This window comes from Plecotus auritus (assembly GCF_963455305.1).
Source record: "Plecotus auritus genome assembly, chromosome: 8".
Classification (NCBI taxonomy): Eukaryota; Metazoa; Chordata; class Mammalia; order Chiroptera; family Vespertilionidae; genus Plecotus; species Plecotus auritus.
The window spans coordinates 87,689,334-87,713,677 of NC_137782.1; the positions used below are offsets into that span (position 1 = coordinate 87,689,334).

Consider the following 24,344-nt stretch of genomic DNA (forward strand, 5'->3'; position numbering starts at 1 on the left):
CTTCATCTAACAACCAGATATCACAAGCTCATTGTTATTAATTTCAAAACAGGTGATGAATTCAAGGTATATTTTTCTGATGTTTGAGTCCTACTTGTGAAGTAGGAGAAAATATATTAGTAATGGAGAGAAACCAAGATGGCGGCATAGGTAAACACCTAAACTGCTGCCTCGCACAATATCAAAACTACAACTAAAAGACAAAACAGACACCCATCCAGAACCACAGGAAAGCTGGCTGAGTGGAAATTCTACAACCAGAAAGAAAGAGGAAAGCACATTGAGACTCAGAGGAGCTGCAAAAGGCTGAGGTATGGAGACGCGCGCATGGCTGAGTACACGGGCAGCTGAGTGCGCAGCTGGCTTTCTAAAGTGGGGGGGAGACGGAAGCTCACGACTGCGCTGAACTCCAGTCCCGGGCGAGACTCTGGGAACCCAGACCCATTCGGGGGGAATCTGGACTGTCAGGAAAAGAGAAAGCACACTGAGACTCAGGGGAGCTGCGGAAGGCAGAGGTCCAGAGGTGCGCATGCGCAGAGAAGACTGACTGCTGAATGCTCGGGTGGCTGAGTGCGGGGCTGGCTTTCTAAAGTGGGAGGGAGATGGAGGCTCCCGACTATGCTGAACTCCAGTTCCGGGCGAGTTTCTGGGAATCCGGACTCATTCGGGGAGAAACTGGACTGTCTGGCAGCGGGTGAAACTCAAGGGCGGTTTTCTCTCAGAGGTGCTTGCAGCGATTACCGAGGGACACTGAGACCCAGGGGCCTCATAGGGCAGGGCTGACGGGAAGCCAAGGCTGCCTGCTCCACCCTGAGACTCTGCCCCATCCAAGCTGAGCACAGAGGCTTTTGCAATTTTTCAAGTCTTGTCTCATAAGGGTGTCTACAGCACAGAAGTTCTCCCAGCGTAGACACAGCTGATCCTCACAGCCAATTGGCCTGGAGGTCAAATCCTCCCAGTGATACCAACAACAATTAAGACTTACCTACAACAAGGCTGTGCACACAGTCCACAACGGGGTGCACCAAAAATGTCCACCTCAGGTAACTGGGGAGGCTGAGCCACTGGGCCCTATAGGACACCTACCATACAAAGCTACTCTACCAACTCAGGGAAGCAGTGAAAATGCAGAGACAAAGAAACAGATCACAAATGAAAGAAATGGAGGAATGCAAATGACTGGATATAGAGTTCAAAACCATGGTTATAAGGTTTTTCAAGAATTTTCTAGAAAAGGCCGATAAATTCAGTGAAACCCTCGAGGATATGAAAAATGACCAACTAGAAATTAAGCATACACTGACTGAAATAAAAAATATTATACAGAGACCTAACAGCAGACTAGAGGACCACAAGAATCAAGTCAAAGATTTGAAATACAAAGAAGCAAAAAACACTCAACTGGAAAAGCAAAAAGAAAAAGGAATCCAAAAATTTGAAGACAGTGTAAGGAGCCTCTGGGACAACCTCAAGCATACCAACATCTGAATTATGGGGGTGCCAGAAGAAGAGAGAGAGCAAGATACTGAAAACCTAGTTGAAGAAATAATGACTGAAAACTTCCCCCACCTGGTGAAAGAAATAGACTTACAAGTCCAGGAAGTGCACAGAACCCCAAACAAAAGGAATCCAAAGAGGACCACACCAAGACACATCATAATTAAAATGCCAAGAGCAAAAGACAAAGAATATTTAAAGCAGCAAGAGAAAAACAGTTAATTACCTACAAGGGAGCACCCATACGACTGTCAGCTGATTTCTCAACAGGAACTATGCAGGCCAGATGGGAGTGGCAAGAAATATTCAAAGTGATGAATAGCAAGAGCCTACAACCAAGATTACTCTACCCAGCAAAGCTATCATTCAGAAATGAAGGTCAGATAAAGAGCTTCACAGATAAGAAAAAGCTAAAGGAGTTCATCATCACCAAACCAGTATTATATGAAATGCTGAAAGGTATTCTTTAAGAAGAAGAAAAAGGTAAAGATAAAAATTATGAACAACAAATATATGTCTATCAGCAAGTGACTCTAAAAATCAAGTAAATAAAAAATCTGCCGAAACCAGTCTGGCTCAGTGGATAGAGCGTCAGCCTGCGGACTGAAAGGTCCCAGGTTCGATTCCGGTCAAGGGCACGTACCTTGGTTGTGGGCACATCCCCAGTAGGAGGTGTGTAGGAGGCAGCTGATCGACGTTTCTCTCTCATCGATGTTTCTAACTCTCTATCTCTCTCCCTTCCTCTCTGTAAGAAATCAATAAAATATATTTAAAAATAAAAATAAAAAATAAATAAAAAATCTGATGAACAGAATAAACTGGTGAATATAATAGAATCAGGGGCATAGAAGGGGACGGACTGACAATTCTCAGGTGGAAAGGGGTGTGGGGGGTGCGGGAAGAGACTGGACAAAAATTGTACACCTATGGATGAGGACAGTGCGGGGGAGGTAAGGCCAGAGGGTGGGGTGGAAACTGGGTGGAGGGGAGCTATGGGGGGAAAAAAGAGGGACAATTGTAATAATGTGAACAATAAAGATTAAATTTTTTAAAAAAAGAAAATATATCAGTAATGAATCCTATACTTCCAACATACATTCCCATGGGGTTAGCTATTCAAATACTTTTTAAAAAGTGTGCAAAGTCCATATACACAATTGAACAACAACAACAGAGAGTCAGTTAAACAAACTTATTTTAAGGTAGCCTTTGGAACAGTAACTAAGCACCACAGAGGGCAAAGTCAGCTTTTTATTACAGCAGCACTGACATCATAGGATAATTTGATTTGAGTTAATTATAAAGAAGGCACCAGAAATCCACATTAATAAAAGAGAAGATGCAAATCGACCGTACCTCTGCCAATCAGGAGCGAGTATGCAAATCAACCCAACAAACTGGCGGGTTAATTTGCATACGCAGGCACAGAGCAAAGACTGAAGGCTCTGCTGCAGCCCAGGTCCTGGGTGCCAGAGGAAAACCGGTGCCGGCAGCCATAGGAAGGAAGGCCTATTGCACGAATCTTCGTGCAATGGGCCTCTAGTCCTATCTAATAAAGAGGGAATATGCTAATTGACCCTCACACCGTTGCAAAGATGACGGTGCCCAAAGCCAATAAGGATGGAATATGCTAATTGACTGCCCGCCCTCAAATATGGCAGCGCCCATAGCCAATGAAGAGGGAATATGCTAATTGATTGCCCTGCCCTCAAAGATGGCGGCGCTCACAGACAATAAGGAGGGAATATGTTAATTGACTGCCACGCCCTCAAAGATGGCGGTGCTCACAGCCACAAGATGGTGGTGTCCAGTCCCCTCAGCCCAGCCACCCAGGGCCGGCCCGAGGCGCAGGCAAGCCTTGGATGGCGGCTGCCCAGCCGCCCAAGGCTCAGGTAACCAGGGTTGGCCGAGGCTTGCGCTGCTGGCAGTGGCAGCAGCAGAGGTGTGATGGGGCATCGCCTTCCCCTGATCGCCAGGCCGTCTCCCGCCCCTGAGGGCTCTTGGACTGTGAAAGGGGGCAGGCCGGGCTGAGGGACCGACCCGCCCCGTCCAGTGCATGAATTTTCATACACTGGGCCTCTAGTAGTTTAATAAATGAAAAACTTTGGATTGGCTAATACCTATTAGGCACTCTTAAAATATTCCAAGCAGGAGTTGGAATATATATATAAATATCAGAATAATTGTACTTTATACTGATTAATGACAATAAGCATTTATTCCATTTGAACAGTAATTCTCAAACTTTTTTGGTCTCAAGACCCCTTTATACTTTTAAAAATTACTGAGGACTTCAAAGAGCCTTTGTTGATGTGGGTTATAGCTATTGATATATATTGAATTAGAAATTAAAAGAGATTTTTAAAAGTATTTAATTCATTTAAAATTAATCACAATAAACTACTGTATGTTAAGATAACATATCTTATGAAATAATTATATTTTCCAAAGAACAAAATAAAATTAGTGAGAAGAGTGGTATGACTTTGCAAATTTATTTATCGTCTGGCTCAAACAGGTTTAAGAACTGAAGTGAGCTGGAGAATACACATCCTGTCCAAAGGGGACAATCACTCCTTTGCTTTGGCCAAATGTCTATGGGTCATATTCTGTTTATGGTTCAACACTTTGCAACATCCCTGGGATCACCTAATTGTCCTCAAAAATCCCTTTGACACTCAACATCCTAGGGTTAGCTCAGCAGATATTTTAAACTCTTTCTTTTATCAGAACGATAAATAAAAATTGATAAACGTTGTGCTAGTTGGGCATCAGGCAGTTAAGTACTCTAACTTTATTAACCTTTATTTAGCTAAATCTTGAATGTAAGCCCACAAACTGGATATCATTTAAAGGAGACTTTTTTTTAAAAAAAAAATCCTCACCTAAGGATATTTTTCTATTGATTTTTTAGAGAGAGTGGAAGAGAGAGGGAAAGACAGAGAAATATCTATGTAAGAGAAACACACTGATTGGTTTCCTCCTGCATGAACCCAGGCCAGGGTCCAGGCGAGGGAAAAACCTGCAACTGAGGTATGTGCCCTTGACTGGAATTGAACCCAGGACCTTTTGATCTGCAAGCCAACTCTCTATCCACTGAGCCAAACCGGATAGGGCTAAAGGAGACTTACTTTTTAATTCATTTTTTTCTAAGCCATAAATTTTTATTTTCATTCAAAATTCATTAGAAGAAACGTTTGGGGAATAAACACCAGGCAGAAATCAGGAATAAAATATTTTAAAATTATGAGGCAATTCATTTAGTCTTTTCTGATATTTAAATAGAAGTGGCTAATTCAGGTTAGCTGGTATACTGAACTCTACTTGGTAAGGGACCACTTGGGAGCTCACCATGTTTAATGTATGTAAGTCTGGGCTCACTTCACACTTACAAGTAAAAAAATCCCACATATTTCAGGACTGCCATTTAAAAAAGTTTGCTAGGCTTTTTAACCTAGGCTTTTTTTCCCTTTACATAAATTTGTCAGTAACATATGCATACACACACCTTTTTCAATGCAATAATTACCTAACACCATGCTAGACCTTATAGGGGCTATGAAAGAAAAGACAAAAGCAAAAAACTGGCCTCCTAATCAGAGTATAAAGTTTCACTATGGAAGCAAGATATAAACATACCAAGTTCAACAAAATAAAACAGTATTAAAATATATGAGAAATACAATCTATCACAGGGCAATGTTTCTTAACTTTTGAGGGGAGGGGGCGCTCATAGAACCCTTTGAATTTGATGAAAGCTAAAGAGGTGGGTTCATGTTACTAGGAGGGACTGGACTTTATCCTGAGGATAATTAGTGGGGAGCTGCAAAAGGCTCTGAGTAGGACAAGAGATAAGGCAAATCTCCAGGGTAATGTTCAGGATGGGCTGGAAGGCTTAGAGGCCACGTTAGGGAAGTGCTATTACTAACAGTCTCTAAAGCCAGAGGCAATTGCTTAGAGCAGGGGTGAGGAACCTATGTTCTGATAAGGGTTACTTAGATATTTATAACATCGTTGGAGGGCCATACAAAATTATCAACCTAAAAATTACGTTGCTATTTAAAAAGCTCCTAGATTTATTGAACTTCAACTCCTTTCTGCAGTTGCCTTGGCAGAGCCAGACCAAATTATACGGCCCATGAGCAAATACTGTGACAGCGTATGTTATCAAACTTCTTACAGGCCTAGATAGGTAGAAAGCAGAAGGAATATTAAGAGATTTAAGGCAGGGCATATTAATTTGCATGACTGTCCTGGTAGTTGCCATTTTTACAATGTGACATAAAAACAACTGGTCTTCACACCTTAGGCTTCAGATAAATATTTATTGGGGGGGGGTGAATGAGTAAAGGATAAAAAGGTATGCACACTCTATTTTATAAAAGATGGAGTCTTTTATACAAAAATTAAACAAAGTCAACCCAGGCTTCTCCATATGTATATACTCATATAAATGACATTTAGATACTTTTTTATGATCACAAATAAGATATTTGATCTACCACTCCATTTCAAAAAGACTCGTCAGGGTAATGGCTACGTTATCTTTCACAAATAAGAATCAGAATGTAGTATACTTTAGGTAAATTTCTTTAATCTCTTAGCAGAGAATTAAGAGCACAGGCTTAGATTCAAGTTCCCACTCCAGAACTTTCTAGCTGTGTGACTCCAAGTTACCTTGAGCCTCAGCAAAACAGGGATCTCAATACTCTTTGCCTCTATAGGTGACAGGATGAATGAATGAAGTAAAACCTGTAAAGCACCTTCTGTAATACCTGAATCACCTTTATCAGCACTGAATTATCCATCATAAGATTAAAGAAACCCTCACTTGACCCCACATCCTCTTTTAGCTACCATCTCATTTCTTTGTTCTTTCTTAGCAAAAAAACAAAACAAAACAAAACACCTCAAAAGGGCTGTCTAAACTCCTTGTTTACAATTCTTCACCTTACTTGCACCTACTCCAATCAATCAGGCTTTTCTATCCAGTCACTCACCAAAACTGCTTGTCAGGGGCACCAAGCAGCACCCTCTAGCCAAATCCTAGTAAATTCTCAGTCCCCACTCCAAGTTCCTGGAGCTCTCAGTAGCACCTAATTACTCCCTTCTTTAGGTCTTTCTTCCCTTGGCCACAGAGGGCCTGGCTTCACCTCCTTGACCTCCAAACTCTGGCTGCTGGGCCTCAGAGCACAGCCCATCGACCTCTGCTCCTCTACTACCCAAGTGATTTTAACTAGACCAAGGAAGCTGATGACTCTTCAATTTATATTTTCAACTAACTGCCAGCTAGACATTTCCATTTACTAGTAAATGCCTAACAGGCCTAACGCAAAACACTTCCAAACAGCCCTTACACTCCTCAATCTACTCTAAAAACTACCCACTCCTCAATTTAAAAAATACAGCACATTTACCAGATTGCTCTGGCCAAAAATCTTGGAGTCATTAATAAGAAATCTTTCCTTTACATCCCATACCCAATCTATTTCCAAATAGATCCCAAATATGATCATTTTCACAATCTCCACTGTGATCACTGTAGTCCTCAGCTTCCTACCTGATTTCTTAGTCAAACTGGTCTCTACCTATAGCCTATTCTCCACAGTGAGCCTTTAAAAAAGTAGGACATCACTCCCCTTAGATCCATCAGCCCCCTCCCCACTCAAAGCCCTCCCTACTGGCTTCTCCTTGCAAACAACATACATCCAAACTCCTTACCTCACCTACAGAGATGCACCTGCTTCTCCAACATCATTTCCCACCACCCTTCCCCTTGTTCTCACTCTCCTTCGGCCATACCATCAATCCTTAAGTTTCTGAATGAGCAAAGTGACTTTCTTCCTTTGCACTTGCTGTTCCCTCACCCTAGAATTCTCTGTCCCAGAGCTGTAAATAGTTGGCTGGCTCCCTTAATCCTCACTGAGGTCTAACTTCCCATTACCTTATCTTGCTTTATTTCTCTTCACAGTAATCATAACCACTTGACATTAGTTTATTGTCTATCCCATCTGAACATAAACTCCATGAGGGTAAAACTTCATCTGTTTTGTATACTGCTGACTTTCCAACTTGAAGAGTGCTTTGCTGAGTATGCACTCAAATGCTGGGTATTAGCTCGAGGTATTATTTCAGAATGAATGATGATCAATATCACAAAAATTCTAATTCTTTATTTCTAAAAATACAGTAGGGAAACATTCAGAGTACTATTAAAAGGAAGTCTAATATTATAAATATTACCAGAGGGGCTTAGTATGGAATTTAAATAGCCCGAGAAAAGTTATTTATTAAATTTTGAATTTAATGATCTCAAAAAGAAACACAAATCTTAAGTTAGAAGCCAGGCAGTCTGCAGAGATCCTCTCAGAGCCCTCCCTCCCCCATATACCTTTACCTAATGTCTATGCTGTACTCTTTCTTTTAAGTTTTATTTTCTTTCTTTTTTATTGTCTGACTCACTCTCTGAGCTTCTTAACTTAGAGCTGTGACTCACTCAGTCCTGCCTCCCCAGAATCTGGTATGCTGCCTGGCATATAATGGTACTCAATAAATGTTTTCCTCATTAAACAGTATCTCTTCCGTTCCTACTGTAAACTCTAATATGGTCAATTGTGGACAAAATGTTGGACTCTGATACTGTCTTCTATTTTGAGATAACCATTACTCGATAACTAGTTTTCCTGTAATTTTTTTAGTTTTCAGTTTTATTTTTTTATTGAAGTGTGCTTGAGACTTTTAGGGAAACAAACTGTAAAACAAACGATTCTTCACTATAAAATAAACTTTGTTTAATAGGCTACATATGCTAGTATGCTACTGATATCCCAAACCATTTAGAAACTGCATGTAAGAGCATTTTACTCCAAATGGCCTGACCACATCCTAGGTCTAGAATTTTAGAGGTACTCCAGGGACATAAATCAAATATTAGTGGAGTTCAGAGATCCTGTAGATCTTGTGAGTACTAGTATATCAATCACAAGTGAAGACTTCATCTCATCCCAAATGTAGAGTATAAGCTCAAAATTATAATATATTAATTTTAATAAAAGATTTTAGTGACTATATTAAAAAATTAAATCCACATATGCAAACCCCCCCCCAGAAGCTTATCACATCAGAAACGTCAAGAAAACTCTAACCTATTTTTCTTCCTACAGCTCTTTAATCCATTGAATCAACCTAAATTTTAAGATTCCTAACATTAATGTGTGAACCTGACTCCTAAAAGGCAGCTGGAGAAATAGCTTCAAGTGACAATACACAGGATGTAAAACATGGACTGTTGTCAATCTTAACTATTAAAAAAGTTAACCATGAAAATGTTAAGATAACTTCACCAAGGTGCTATAATACAGTAATCCAAGATTTTTTTAAAAAGCAAACATTTGTTCCTGTTACTTCAGAATTCTTCTTTCAAGAAGGATTTTTCCTGGATCTGTGTCAGTATTAAAAGTCAGCCAGTTATTCTCTTGGCTAAATATAAACTGAAAAGTCAGCAGCTGCAGGATATTACAAAGAAAATATGACAACTAGGTTGAAAAAGCATGAATATTTGATAGGGTCTTACACCATGTCATAGTAAAACATTTAATGCAGCAATCTGAAACACATAACATATTAAAATATTTCTGGTACAATGAACAACATAAACTGATGAACAAAAATAGATCCAGAGACATAGAAGCACCGAACAGACCATCCAACCTCAGAGGAAAGGCAGGGGAGGGACAGGGAGGTAAGAGAGCAACCAAAGGACTTGTATGCATACATATAAGCATAACCCATGGACACAGACAGTAGCAGGGGAGGGTGAGGGCATGTCCTGGGGGATGGGAAGGGCCAGGGAGAGGTCAATGGGGGAAAAAGGAGACATATGTAATATTTTAAACAATAAAGAATTAAAAAATATATAAGTACCAAGTGAAAAAAAAATATTTCTGGCACAAAAAGGATTTTGAAACATCTTTTAGGAAAAGTATGATTACAAAGCAGCAGCTATTACAGCATACCAATATCAGGAAAACCTTGGCCTGGCCTGGGTCTTGATTTAAAATGGCAGAGCCTCAGAGGTTTCTCCTGAAAAGAAAGCTGCTAATTAAAACTGGTTTGGTTGCCCAGTCAGGAAAGACAGTGCATTGAGCTAGGAATCTGGTTGGAAAATAAGGAGGCCTGGAAGGTGTACATAGATTCAATGTTCCTGAAGTTAGATATAAAGTTAGGGAAGTTAACTTTTACTTCTGAGTAACTGGCAAGTGCAGTCTAGCTACCTAGTTAGTGCCTGCCCAGACGCATATTTTTTCTCTCCTTCTCTATAGCATCACCTAGGAACTTGCTAGAAATGCAAAATTTCAGGCCACTCACCAGACCACTATACGACACCACAGAATTATTAAATGTGAAACTCGGAGGGTGGGGTTCAGCAATCTGATCAACTCTCTCCAGCTGATTCTGATGCACACTAGTTTGAGAACCACTGACCTAAGAGGAAGAAATAGTGGCAATCATTCTTTACAATCAAGACAATGTGACAACAATCGGCTGATGACAAAACCCTGTGGTTTTTTTGCTGCTAGGGAGACCAAAGCCAAAGATGAGATTTTCTCTAATAGGATGGAGACAAAGAATTAGATGTGGGAAGCGTCAGGACAGGAAGGGAAGGAGAGGACAGAGTTAATTCTATGCTCAAGTCGCTTTATAAATACCAACTAATCAAGACAAGAGCTGTCCTTTTTGATAGGCTGAACAGCCACATTTGCTTCTGCCCTATCAGACATATTGTTTCTTCAAATATGTCAAGTTTATATATCAAGGTAAGACCTGGATTAATTTACTGTAACTTAAATATTTATGAAGGACCTACTATATGTCAGGGACAATGCTGAATGCCAGGGACTAGCAGAGAACAAGGCAGAATCTCACCCTAGTAGAAAGGCACAGAAAATATTCAAGAAAAACAAATGAAACTTCAGATAAAGTTAAGCACTTAGAAAGAGAACAGAACAGAGATGTGATAATGACCAAGACAATTGAAGGAGGTGTCAGAGACGGCCTTTCTGAAAAACTAAGACCTGAAGAATAAGAAGCAGTCAGTCATGTGAAGATATGCTGGCAGAACATTCATTCCCGAAAGGAGAAGAGCAAAAGCAGAGGTGTGTAACATCACGTGAGGTCAGGGAGCAGGCAAGACCACGACCACGACCACGACCACCACCACAGAAGGGCTTGTGGGCCTTGGAGAAAAAATTGATTTTATTCTAAGTGCAGTGGGAAAAGCTTTCTGCAGGGGCGTGGCAGTTTCTGTTTTACGTATCATTCTGCCTTCTTATGAAGAATGTACTGGAAAAGGGCAAGACTGGAAACAGGAGGCTTTTGCAGTCTTCTAGGCAAATTCTATGAAACATGGTTCTGGTTGGACAAGAATGACAATAATGGAGATGGAGAAGAGGAGGATTTGGCATCTGTTGCCTGGTCACACCTACTGGGCTTGTGATGGAGAGAATGTGAGGACGAGGAAAGAATCCTGTGTGACAGTCATTACTACCTATCCATGAAAAACTAATCAGCCAAGGCAGAAATGTCAACAAGCCTGCCAATGGCTGAAGGAACTTGAGATGCCTAGCTGAAGAACAGGCAATGGGGACTAGAAGAATGATAATACAGCCAAGAGCATGTGTGCTGGTTCTGTACCCTGGCTCTGCAAGTCACTGGTTCTGGAGCTCAGTTTCCTCACCTTCACAATAGTTACCTGCCTCAAAGGCTTGCTCTGAGAAATGAGATAATGTACTTAATTCAGTATCTAGCACACAGTAAGCCTTAGAAGTGCAGTTTAAAGAGAAGTCTGAAGGGCTTGCATATAAATGAAAACTAGAACCTACCTTGTACATGATACGAGGGGGTCCCAAGCCCAATGAGTATAAATTATTGAGTATAAGGTATAATCAAAAGCTTCTTTAGAAATAAACTTCACATTACTCAGAATGGGATTAAAAAAGGGTTCCTGCTACCGGTGGCAGATGCTTCTCATTAAAGCTGTAACCCTGTTCACCAAGCTTAACCATTCCAAAACCTTGGAAGAGAATATGCCCAAACCCAAGCCTTTCTGCTTCCTTCCTAAGGTACTGAAGCAGGGTGGGGAGGGAACTGAAGTCAAACTCCTAGGCTCTAGTCTGAGTATCACACTGCTCCCTCAGCCAGCCACCAATCTCCCTCAGTTAATACTGTGGGGCCCAAACCTCCCTTGGTTAGCTTACTGGGTTGCGGAGAGTTGGATGAGATGACACAGCAGGTAAATCAAAGTGCTTGGAAAACTCTAAAGCACTATACAAAATATAGAAGTGTTAAAATATTTACTTCACCAATGTGCTGTACTTCATTGGGGTTTTTCAAAATTAAACAGAGGATTCCTGACCTCACATTTTGTATTCCACTTTTATCAAATTACTGTAGAGCAACTTTCAGGTGAAAGAAAGAAAACGTGGCGGTGGAGGGAAAGGGTGGTTTTAAAGTTACTGTGAAGGGGAAAATAATGATCATCAAAATTAACCTTGGCAATCCCTAAGGAGAGCAATAGGTTGTACTGGCCCAGCAAAGCGTTTCCCCCTCCACAGCTGCAACAGATTGCTGTTTCTTCAGCTGAGCAATATGCGAAGCAGCGCTCTTGAATGCAAGGCTCATGTTGTACAAAAGGCACTTAGCTACAACAGGCACAACAAAATGCTCACACAATGAGACACTCGGGAACAAGACCAACTAAGAACCTATAGGTTTTCATCTCCACCTCTCTCTGGGGAACACCCTTGAATGGAATGGAAGATTACTTAACCTCCACTGCCCATATGGTTAAATTTTCATAAGTTGAGTGGGTGTATGAGGCCATGTCAATGTATGCAAATTTAAAATCATGCCCAGCCAGGGCTTACCCTTCTGGCATCCAGTTTCTGGTTATCTGTCAGGGAAGCCTGTGGGGTACTGGGTGAGAAAAAGGACCTGGCAGCCAAAAGCTAATGTATAAGGTCCTGCAATCCTGGACAAGGCACCTGTCATAACACAGGCATTTGGAGGGATTCTAGTGGGCTTTTCCCAATCCCACCCTCTAGCATCTATGCAGAAATCACACCCTGCAAAACCAAGGGAGGTGGAAAGGTGTTGTAGCCAAGTGTGAAAGCAGTGACCATAAAAAACTAAGTTCAGCCCTCACAGGAACTCAAAGGTTTCACAGCTGTTTCCTGGCAACCAGGAACAGATTAATGGAGGGGCCTGTTCTAAACCTGACTAAGGAAGGCCTCAGAGCCCCTGACCACACCTCAAAGACTTCTCAGGATCAGAAAGCAAAGAGGTTAGTACACTCATTTTAGTTAACCCAATTAAAATCTTTCTGCTTCCACTCTTGGCACTCTGCACTCCTCTCATTGGGGCACAGATCAGATCTTGCCATCCCTCTTTTTCAGACTCTTTACTCATTCATCCATTCAACAAATATTTACTGAATGCCTACTGCATACCAGGCACTTTTTCAATTGGTTCTCTTTACAATGAATAAAATCCAGAGATACAGTTCTCCAACTCACCATCCTTAATAGCTTCCCTTGTACACTAAGGCATTTATTTATTTATTTGTTTATCTCAACATGCCAAGCTTGGTCCTGCCACAGTGCCTTTGCACTCACTGTCTCCTCCTTCTCCTGCCTGTGACACATGCTGTAGGGTTGGCTCCTGCCATCATCTATCTCAGTTCAAATGCCTTCTCTCAGAGAAGTCTTCCCTGATCACCTCTCCAGACACCCTTATCACATCATACAACCTCCTTCCTGGTATTTATTGCTATCTGAAATTGTCTTTATTATTTGCTCCTTAATGGCCTTCTCCCTGACTAGACTAGAAGCTCCTCAAGGACACAGGCTATGCCTATCTTGTTCACTATTCACAATGGGACATAGCAGGTTTGTTGTATAAACTGATAAAGGAGTTCTGGGAAACTCACTTTAAGGCACCTCTATCCATGTTATCTAACCCAGCAGTCGCCAACCTTTCAGACCTCACGGACCACCAGTGGTCCGTGGACCACCGGTTGGCGACTGATGATCTAAACCATGCCAAGTGCTCCTGTAATTCCTCTAGACAGCAGCTGACATTGCTTTATCTGACCACCATTGCATTTACAAACCACTCTTCACTGGCAGGGCATCAAGAAGTTAGAATTAAGTAGCTGTTAAAAATTGCAGGTAGCCCAAGTGGCTGACAACAGGGCTGAGATGCAATACCACCATAATGCTGGCTGCTACAGGTACCCCCCTTTGCCCCAGTTCATAGCAACCTTGGAAGATCAAGGGGTTCACTAGAGGAGGAGAGGCTCCCCAACCTTGGCAGGGGTGTTACTCTGGTGAGTTTTCCACAGGAGTCTGGCCTGACTCAGCCTCTCTCTTTTGACAGTGTATGTGGCAGTATCTTGGTAAATGAATTGACTCAGCACTGTTCCGACTAAAACCAAAATCTACGAAGATTGTATGGTCTCCTCGGAAGACCCTGCTACTTAAGTATAAATGGTAACTTGTGGTAGGTCACTTCAGTCAGACCTCCTACATCCATTTCCTTCTTTCCCACCCAACAATCAGACAAAGATGACACTGTGGGTTACCAGAGGAACAACATCCTGGAAAGATGAACTTCCCTCACCCTATGCATTTTTTTTAAAAAATTATTTTTTATTGATTTCAGAGAGGAAGGGAGAGGGAGAGACAGAAACACCAATGATGAGAGAGAATCATTGATTGGCTGCCTCCTGCACACCCCCCATTGGGGATCGAGCCTGCAACCCAGACATGTGCCCTCGACCAGAATTGAACCTGGGACCCTCCAGTACGAAGGCCAACGCTCTATCCACTGAGCCAAACCAGCTAGGGTACCCTGTGCATTTTAGGTCATCAACCCTCTTCTAACAGTGCTGCTGCTGTGTGGCCTGAAATAGCCAGAGGATTTCAGTACCCAGGCTAGTAGACCTGTTTACTTCCTCCATCAGAGCTCACCTTTACCTGGGAGGACCTCCTTGGCCAACTTCACTGGCCGGCACTTCAGGGTACACTTCACTGTCACCCCCAAATCCTGCACTTCCAAGAATCTGATTCTCTTGTCTTATCAGCCCCTCTGGTGCTTCACCAGCAAATCCTCACCCCTCCTCCTCAGGAAGGCCAGTCTGAGTCCATCCCTTAATGTCCAGCTGTGGGATGTTAGGTCTGAAACAGACCTTTAGGATTTTTATTCTCAGGCCCACATAAGGTGTGTAGAGCAGGGAATCCAGTCTCAAAATAAGTGCTGCTTCTCTCAACCTACTAGGGACTGGAGGAACGCCCCTCCCCCAAGGTGGAGCCCCCTCACTCCCTGTTGCCTAGCTTCCTTTTCCGAGCAGTCACCCAATAATCCCCATCTCATTGGTCCCTCTCTCTCCATGGCCATCCCGCATGCGGGGAACTTCTGACCTGAACCCACACGTCCGCTACCAATGTCCACAGGAGTGGGAAGGGGTGCCAGGCTCCACGAAACAGACACTTCTAGGGGATGCTTCCCTCACCCAATTAAAGGAGGAGATGCTTTCTCTCTCAAAGAAACAACTCTGAAACCTGGCCGTTTCCCACTCTTACCCACTCTGTATAGGCCTCCCTCAGTCGACCCCTCCACCCCCCCCAACCAGACGCCTCTGGGGCTCCCAATTCACCTATTTTCCACCCAATATAGCAAGTTTCAGCTAGTCCCCATCGGAGTGCCATGTGTATGTCCTTCCCAACACTAGCCTGCCTCCTAAAATCTAATATCCGTGTCCTCAAGCAGGGGCTGGCAATGACGGAGTCCTTTCCCTATCGGCCGCACCAACCAGCACTCTCAGGAATCTGAGAGATCTCCCCCCTCACTCATCGCCCTCAATCCCCGCAGGAGCAGCCAGCCCAAGGCTCCCCTTTTCTAATTAAAGTAGAGATTTCCTCAGCTAACCCCATCCCAGAAACTAACCCTGGAGCCGTCCCCGTGGCCAATGGGAGATCCTTTCAGTTACCCCTCAGGTTCGCGTTTCCTCCGCCCATCCATCCAGACCTTCCCATCCAGACCCAGCCAAACGGACATCCCAAGGCTCCCCTTTCCCCGGACCCACGGCACTCAATAAAGGACTTCCATCCGCTTTGGGGAGCCTCTCCTCCTCTAGTGAACCCCTCGATCTCCCCCAAAGAGCCGCCGGCCCCAGCTCCTCAGGAGTGGCTCAGGGCTCCCCATTCGTCCGCTCCGGCCCCGCAGCAGCGCCACAGGGCCCGGCCCTTCCTCTCTGCGGGGCCCTCACGTCGCCCCGGGGAGCTTCTGGGCCTCACCGCGCCGCCCACAGGCCCCTCAGGCCCCCGCCCGTGCTTCCGGCCGCCGCCTGCTCCTCCTCCCCACTCAGGCCGGCCGGGTCGCCGCTGCGGAGCCCGGCGGACAGATTCAGCGCAGAGGGCCTGGTCACACTGCAATGGCCTTTGCGAGCCCCTGAACCCCGGCCCGAGCCCGCGGTGCCTCAGCCGGCCGGGCCCGGCGCCCCTGCTCACCCGAGCCCGTGGTGGCTGCCATCTTGCGTCGCTGTCGCTCGAAGGCCGGCCCCTTCTTCACCCCCCACCCGTTCCCGAGCGCTTCTGCGCAAGCGTGAGCGAACGCGCAGCCGCCGCCGCTGACGCCGGCTCTGCGGACCACGCGACCAACGCGGGGAAGTTTCCCCCCCACCGTTTTAGAGAAAGGACATAATATGCGTGCGCGATGGCCCAGCAACCTGCGAGTCCCTCCGGGCTCGGGTGCGAAGCAGGTATTGAGGTGCTCGGTGAGAAAGGCAGGGTGATCAGTTTGGGAAGGCGCGATTGTAAAAGAAAAAGAAGAAACGAAAGCTGTAAAAAACTCATTTTCGCTCCGGGCACTTTGCTATGTGGTTGCATCCTCATAACATCTCAGCTAGGTGGGGATTAATGTGAAAAATGAAGCTGAGAGGGGTTAAGCGATTTATCTACACTCAACTGTTTAGTAAATGAGTCAGAGTTTGAACCCAGGCCAGGTCGTCTTGCTTCCAAAGTAGATGTTCCCGCGCCAAAGGAGGCTTGCAGGGTGTGCAGCTAAATGATTTAAGGGCATTAAGGTGGCAGAGAAAGCATTCATTCATTCATTCATTCATTTGTTCATCCAAACAAATAATTAAATAAGCATCTACCACAGTTCTTGGTGCAGGGGTTGGATATACATCCCTGAAGAAGCAAGTCCCTGCTCTTAAGGGGTTAAATTCTACACCAGTGGTTCTCAACCTTTCTAATGCCGCAACCCTTTAATACAGTTCCTCATGTTGTGGTGACCCCCAACCATAAAATTATTTTCGTTGCTACTTCATAACTGTAATTTTGCTACTGTTATGAATCGTAATGTAAATATCTGTGTTTTTCGATGGTCTTGTGAACCGCTGCTGTAGAGCCTAAGACCATCGGAAAACAGATATTTACATTACGATTCATAACAGTAGCAAAATTACAGTTATGAAGTAGCAACGAAAATAATTTTATGGTTGGGGGTCACCACAACATGAGGAACTGTATTAAAGGGTCGCGGCATTAGAAAGGTTGAGAACCACTGTTCTAGACGGAAACAAAGTAAATAGGAAAAAACATAATTATGATAGGATAGAGCAGCCGTGGGCAAACTACGGCCCATGGGCCGGATCCAGCCCGTTCGGCTGTTCTATCCGGCCCGCGGAGCAGAAAGAGCGAGGGTTCTCTTGCTCTCCCCTCCGCTCCTTCACCAGCAGCAGTGTTAACATGGCAACGACGGAAACACAGTGGCAGCTCCTTCTTCTGAGTGGGCGGATATAAATCCGCCCATTCAGTAGAAGGAACAACCTCTCAATCTTCCAGAGGCTCCTTGTAATGACCGCGGACCCGCCCCCGACATCACCTGGGAATGCGTAGACACCTTATCGTGGTGATGTAGGGAGACACGCCCTTGGAGAGCACAGTATCAGAGCATTAGCTAAAAAGGAGACCAACAACACTGTTCCCACTGAAGTTGATGTTTTAAAGACCAAAAACCTTTCAACCCAGTCTACATTGCCATCTACATCTACGTCCCGGGCATAATTTGGAAGTTGCACTAAAGAAAATGTTTAATTTACTGTTTACACATTTTGTTCTTTTCTATTTGTTTTAGTTTTAAATTATTTTATTATATTTAAGTTTAATTTGAAAGGCTTTTGTACCTTTCCTTTGTTAGGCAATTTTATTTTGCCTTTGCCATCTTCAATATAAGGTATGTTATTGTGCTATGATTCCTCCATTTTTTGAAGTTTCAAATTATGATAATTAGTGTTTACATTCTTCTTGTTAAAATGTTTGAAATGAATAAAACTATTGAAATAAAAAAGAAAAAAGACCGTACCCTTTTATGTAATGATGTTTACTTTGAATTTATATTAGTTCACACAAAAACTCCATCCATGCTTTTGTTCCGGCCCTCCGGTCCAGTTTAAGAACCCATTGTGGCCCTCGAGTCAAAAAGTTTGCCCACCCCTGGGATAGAGAATAAACCAGGGAAGTGGCAGCAGGGTGGTCAGACTCCTAAGGTGGTCACATTTCAAGGGAACTTGTATGATGAGAAGTAGGTCTGAATGATGAGGAGGTAGAGAAAACGGTTTGTTTGCAGGCCCTGGTGATATAGCTCCACCATTACTGTAAATGTTCTGAGAAGCCTTATGTGGTTGTGAAAACAGGATGTGAGAAGTGAAGGGACTGCTTCAAGGTCATACAGCTAAACACTGGCAGAGGAAGTACAGAGGAACAAGAAAGCCGTAAGTCCTTACTCAGCATATCCAATTCATCACCTTGTTCTGACAGCATTGCTTCCTGAGCATTTCTTAACCCCATCCACTTTTCCTGCTTAGGGTAAGTTGCCCTCGTCTTCCACTTGGGTGACCTCAGCAGTTTTTATTCCTGCCTCTATATCGCACCAGAGTTTGCTCAGAAACCCTTCTGCTAAAACTTTCAGTGATTCACCACTCCCTTGGGATAAAAATACAGACTCTACAAATTGAGTGAGCATAGAATAATCATCCAACAAGGACAATCATCAGAATGAAAGGGGGCCTAGTATAATCTTGTCAGGACAACAAGAATAAAACAGGATTCTCCAGGGCAAACCAGGAGGGATTGCTACCCTATCCACAACCCTGCACATAGGACCAGGATGGGGCCAATAATGTGTCTAAGGCCCCAAATTTAAGGAGGCTTTCACTCTGAGGTCCTAGCTCTGTACTTTCATGACCCTGTGAGTGAGTGCCTTCCTAACATTGGTACCCTGGGAACCTCACTTTTCCCCCTTACATGGTACTGCCTTCACCTTTGAGACTTGCTGTATCTCTCCTGTTACACTGGCCCTTTTCAAGGCCTCTGGAACACATGTCCTCTCCCTCCTCAGGACCTTGGACTATGCTGTTCCCACTCTTCAGGTCTCACAGCCAGCATTGCCCTGTGAATTTGATTCTCAGAGTGCCATGTGTATGTCCTTTCCAGCACTGGCCACACACAATTATCTAGACCAGTGGTCGGTAAACTCTAGTCAACGGAGCCGCAGTTTGCCAACCCCTGATCTAGACACTAGAGTCCCAGTGCCCGAAATTTGTGCACAGGTAGGGTCCCTAGCAGCTGCCGGCCACGGGCAGGGGCCTTCCTTCATTCCACGCCACCCCCTGGTGGTCAGCGCATGTCATAATGAGCGATGGAACTCCTGGTCGCTCAAACTCCCGAGGGGACGCTTTGCATATTAGGCATATATATATATATATATATATATATATATATATATATATATATATGTATACACATACATACACACACACACTGAGTGGCCAGATTATTATGATCTCTGAACGCATAATAATCTGGCCACTCAGTGTATATATATATATAATATATGTGTGTGTGTGTGTGTGTGTGTGTGTGTGTGTGTATATATATATATATATATATATATATATATATATATATATATTTAGAGGCCCGGTGCATGAATTCGTGCATGGGTGGGGTCTGGCCAGCCTGGTCAGGGGGAGGGAACATGGGCGGTTGGCCGGCCTGCCTGCTGGTTGAACTCCTGGTGGAGGGGACAACTTGCATATTAGTCTTTTATTATATAGGATATTCACTGAGTGGCCAGATTATTATGGGTTCAGAGATCATAATAATCTAGCCACTCAGTGTATAATTCCATGTATCACATGATTCAGGTTTACCTTGAAGAGAGGAGAAAATATTTGCCCTGGACTTTGGGTCACTATAAAGCATCAGATAGCAAGAGGGAAGCATTTGGGCTCCTAAGGTGGACTCAACTCTTCAGTGTCATTTTCTGGGTTGGAGTCCTCCTTCACTACTCTCTTTGCTGTATGACTTCAGGCAAGAGACTTGAACGTCTCCTGGTGTTATTTTCCCCTTCTGAAAAGGATTAACTTAACCTCATAGGGTAGCTATGGAGATAAAATGCTTTGATAAAACCCTTTGGCATAAGGGGAGGAGGAGATACTAGAAGAACTGACATTTACCAATATATATCCAGCTTTTAATCCTCACAACTGAATGCTGCAACTCCTAGGAATACGGTATCCCCATTTTAGAGATGAGGACACTGAATCTTCAAGCTATCAGATGGAGAAGCGAGGACTAAAACACCTCTTATCCACGATGCTCATAAATGTTTACTTGCATAGGTCTCTTGGTTTTTATAGGGAATTTCTGGCAAGCAAAATTGACACTAAAGCATATTCCTATGCAAAGCACCCAGGAGAAATAGGTTAAGCAGGACGGGCCTGGGGCATACTCGTTATTGTAGTCCAACGGTGATGCAGAGCCTGCTGGGAGTTGTAGTCCCCCTAGCTTACACTCTCTCAGAGAGGCTTTGCCCCCTCATCAGAGGTCACAGCCAGTCCCCAGTGCACAATTCTTCTGGGGTGCCTAAGCCAGGTCTTAGCTCAGAGGCAGTAGCTTCGGTTGATGAGAATAAGAGAATCCAGAGTATCAGATTGTTGGAAAGATTAAAATAGTTGATAGAACTAAAAAATTTAGAAAAGGGCTTGGTGAAGAGTGCATGTTATATAAGTACTAGAGGCCCAGCGCATGAAATTCATGCATGAGTATGGTCCCTAGGCCTGACCTGCAACCAGGGCCATCTTCGCTGGCTGCTTACAGCTGGCCCTGCCCTCCCCCCCCCGCCACTACCCACCCCCGGTTCCCCATTCACCATCGGGTGATCAGAGCCTGCCGGCTGCGGGGAGGGACCAAGAGGTTGGCCATTCCACCCACTGGCTGGCCCTGCCCCCTGCCACGGGTCACTCTCTGTGTGTGGGGTGACCAGTGGGGTGGGGGCCTTGGCCTGGTGCCACCTGCATCTGTCGCCACCCATCCTGGTTCCCCGTTCCCCATTGGGCGATCAGAGCCTGCTGGCCAGGGGAAGGAACCGAGAGGTTGGCCGGCAGCTCCTGCATTGAGTGTCTGCCCCCTGGTGGTCAGTGTGCGTCATAGCGACTGGTTGTTCGCCATTTGGTCGATTTGTATATTACCCTTTTATTATATAGGACTAATGGCCCGGTGCACGAAATTTGTGCACATTAAAAAGGAATTAATTAGAGGAAATATTTTAATATTGCTATTTGCCCTTTATTATAGAAGTGTCAGAGATGAGAGAAAATTAGTAAAATGTGTATGAAAATAATATATAAATTTATTGCCCATGGGGACACAGTGTCAAGTCCCAACCCCGGATGCACCTCCTGGTCAAGTTCCCACCAGCGGCCCGGGGGGACGCAGCGTCAAGTCCCCACCCACCTGCGTGCACCTCGCTGTGCACACAGCCCCGTCCACCCACACGCGCCTGCCACCCACGCAGCCTCCTGGTGATCGGTCGTTACAGTGTGAGGGCGTCATGACCACAGGCTTTTTATAATATAGGATTAGCTGCCATTTTTATTTAACATGTTAAGCTCCTAGTCAGTCACCGGTGACTGACACTATACTTTCCGTCCGGAAGACAAAACAGGCTGGGCGCTTAATGTGTTAAACCTCAGTGATCCTTGAAAAATAGCTATTATCATCTCCATTTTTTAGATGAGGAAAATGAGGCTCGGAGGAGTTAGATGGCTTTCCTAGAGTCACACAACAGGAAGGAGTAAAGTCAGATTTGGAATCCAGTTCTCTTAATACTGAGGCACCTGCCCCTGTGATGAGAGAGCTGGATGGTACCTGGGAGGCTTTAAGCAAAACGTGCAACTTGGTTGAATTGGGTAGCAGCAAGACTGGAGGTGGGGCGTCTGCAGAGGTGTGTTGGACAGCACTGACTGTCAGTCTTCCAGTCACCATGTCCTTCCTGCTCTCAGAAGCTGGGTTTTGTTTAGGAGGCCAGAAGGTCCAGTGTCTAGGTGTGAATCAAAGCCAGTATTGGGCACTGCTATTTCCTTTTGCCATTGATTGATCCAGTGGTGTGCCTGTGACCTAGTTTTTCTGTTCAATGAGTTGGGGAGAGGGCATGTTTGGAAAGTTTTACTTAACCTGATACAGCCTTTTTTACCCCCTTTCCTTCTTCCTGTAATATGAGGTTGTGATGTTTGGGGCTGTGATAATTATGATGAAACCATGAGGCACAACCCTTAGGCCAAAAAGCTGACATATCGAAGATGCCAGCACAGAAAGACGACAAGAGCTAGAACTTGGATGATGTAGCTGAACTGCTGAACAAACCCTGGGGCTGCCTACCTACAGGCTTCTTAGGACATGAGATCAGTGTTTTAATTGCTTACGTTGCTCTTAAAGGTAAGTTTTTGTTGTGTATGGCCAAAGTATGCCTAATAGATACAGGAAGCTGGCTCAGTGCTCCAGTCAAGAGATATATAGACATGGACTGTTCCACAGCATCCCTTCCAAAACACTGTTCTCAACAAGATGGGAAAATGTTTGGGCAGTTTTGGAATCTCTGGGATGTGGAAGGCATGAATAGTTTTAAAAAGTATACTCAAAATGTAAAAAATGCAATATACTTTACAAAACCTACAGTATTATTTTTTAGTTCTCAAACTCTAATGTGCACACAGATCACTAGGAATCTTCTTAAAATGCAGATTCTGGTACCATGGGGGTAGAGGTAGGGGTGCTGAGATTCTGTAATTCTAACAAGCTCCCAGGGGATGCAGTGCTGACCCATAGAGCACACTTTACGTAGCAAAGTTTTAGATAACATTATATGATTTTGTTTATATTTCCAATTTAAATATTTTTACATTGATTTTAGAGAGTGAGGAAGGAAGAAGGAGAGAGAGAGAGACACATTGATCCTGCACACCTCCTACCAGGGTTAGGCTCACAACCTGGGCATATACCCTGACTGGGAATCGAACCGGCAACCCTTTGGTGCAATGAATGATACTCAATCACCTGAGCCACACCAGCCAGGGCTATATTTCCAATTTATAGTTAAGAAAAAATCTCAACCTCATGCTATAGCTTTTATAATACAAACTACAGAAAGTAAAGCTGATGAATTGTTGACAGGAATTGTCATGGGCACACAGAGAGCAGAGAGTAGAATACCTGGGGAGGTGTCTGTGGTTGATGGGGTGTGTGAGACATTTGCTAGTGTCATTTTATGGCACATACATCGAGTTAGGTTCTCTTGGGGTGTGTCTGAAGTATAGCATTAATATACTTTATTTACTGTTTGATGTAGTTGTTAAAATATACAACCAGAGAGGGATTGGAGTGGATGGGAAGGGGGTCATGGTACAGTTCATTCACTCCTCTATTGCTGGGCATCTGGGTTGTTTCCATTGGATTCCTCCTATACAATTTATTTCTGTAATGTCAAAATTTTTGTATAATTATCATCTGTTACTTTTGTGGTCAGGGAAAAATATATAAAAACCAGGGGTCTTGAGTGGGGGGAAAACAAAAAAGATAAAGTTCCTAAATTTATAAAGCACCCTTGCAACTCATTAAGAAAAAAAGATAACGCAAAAGAAAGATGATAATCATACAAACATTTTTGGATCATTTACTGTATTCCAGGAACATAGTGTTTTGGTTATATTAATTCATTTAATCTTCACAACTATCCTATGAGATAGGTACCATTATTATCCCATCTTACAGAGCAGGAAACTGAAACACGGAAAGGTTAAGTAACTTGCCCAAAGTTACAAGCTTTGACCCCCAAGCTCTTAACCACCACTACCCTGCCTCCCAAGAAAAATACATGCACAGAGTAAGGAAATGAGATAAGATACCCAGTCTCATTCAACATACTGTATTTCAATGATTCTAAAATGCAAATATTTACATTCAAACATCTGTGAAATCAGGATGCATCTTACAATCAATGAGATCTTAGATTCAATGAAATACAGTAAGAGAAATGCAAATTAAAACCACCTATCAGATTGGCAAAGAAAAAAACACTCGATAACACACTGTGTTGGCAAGGGTGTGGGAAAACTGGCACTCTTCAAAGTTGTGAGAGTTTAAATGGGCATGGCCGTAGTGGAAGGCAATGTGGCATGAGCTATCAAAATGTAACACACGAACACTCTTGACCCAACCATTTCTCAGGATGACCGCTCAGGTCTACTGACCCTTATGAGCACTTCAGTTCTCCCATGCACATAATAATTTGTATTACCAAGACTGAAAACAACCCAACACCCAATGAGAGGTGAGTTAGAAAACGCAGGTCCATTCTGAAGTTGGAATGCTACACAGAATAAGGAAGTGTTGAAATAACACTGTCTCCAAAATATATTTAATGGCCCTAGCCAGTTTTGCTCAGTG

At 43.8% G+C, this 24,344-nt stretch overlaps 1 protein-coding gene across 1 annotated transcript in view; it reads right to left on the reverse strand.

The window, feature by feature from the left end:
- UBE2V1 (ubiquitin conjugating enzyme E2 V1) overlaps positions 1–16,138 on the reverse strand; it is a 36,775-nt gene extending 20,637 nt beyond the window's left edge. The window contains exon 1 of the mRNA XM_080683159.1: positions 16,065–16,138. Within this exon, the coding sequence (XP_080539285.1) occupies positions 16,065–16,086 (22 nt within the window). The 5' untranslated portion in view covers positions 16,087–16,138. The remainder of the gene's footprint in view (positions 1–16,064) is intronic.
- Between the last annotated feature and the right edge of the window lie 8,206 nt (positions 16,139–24,344).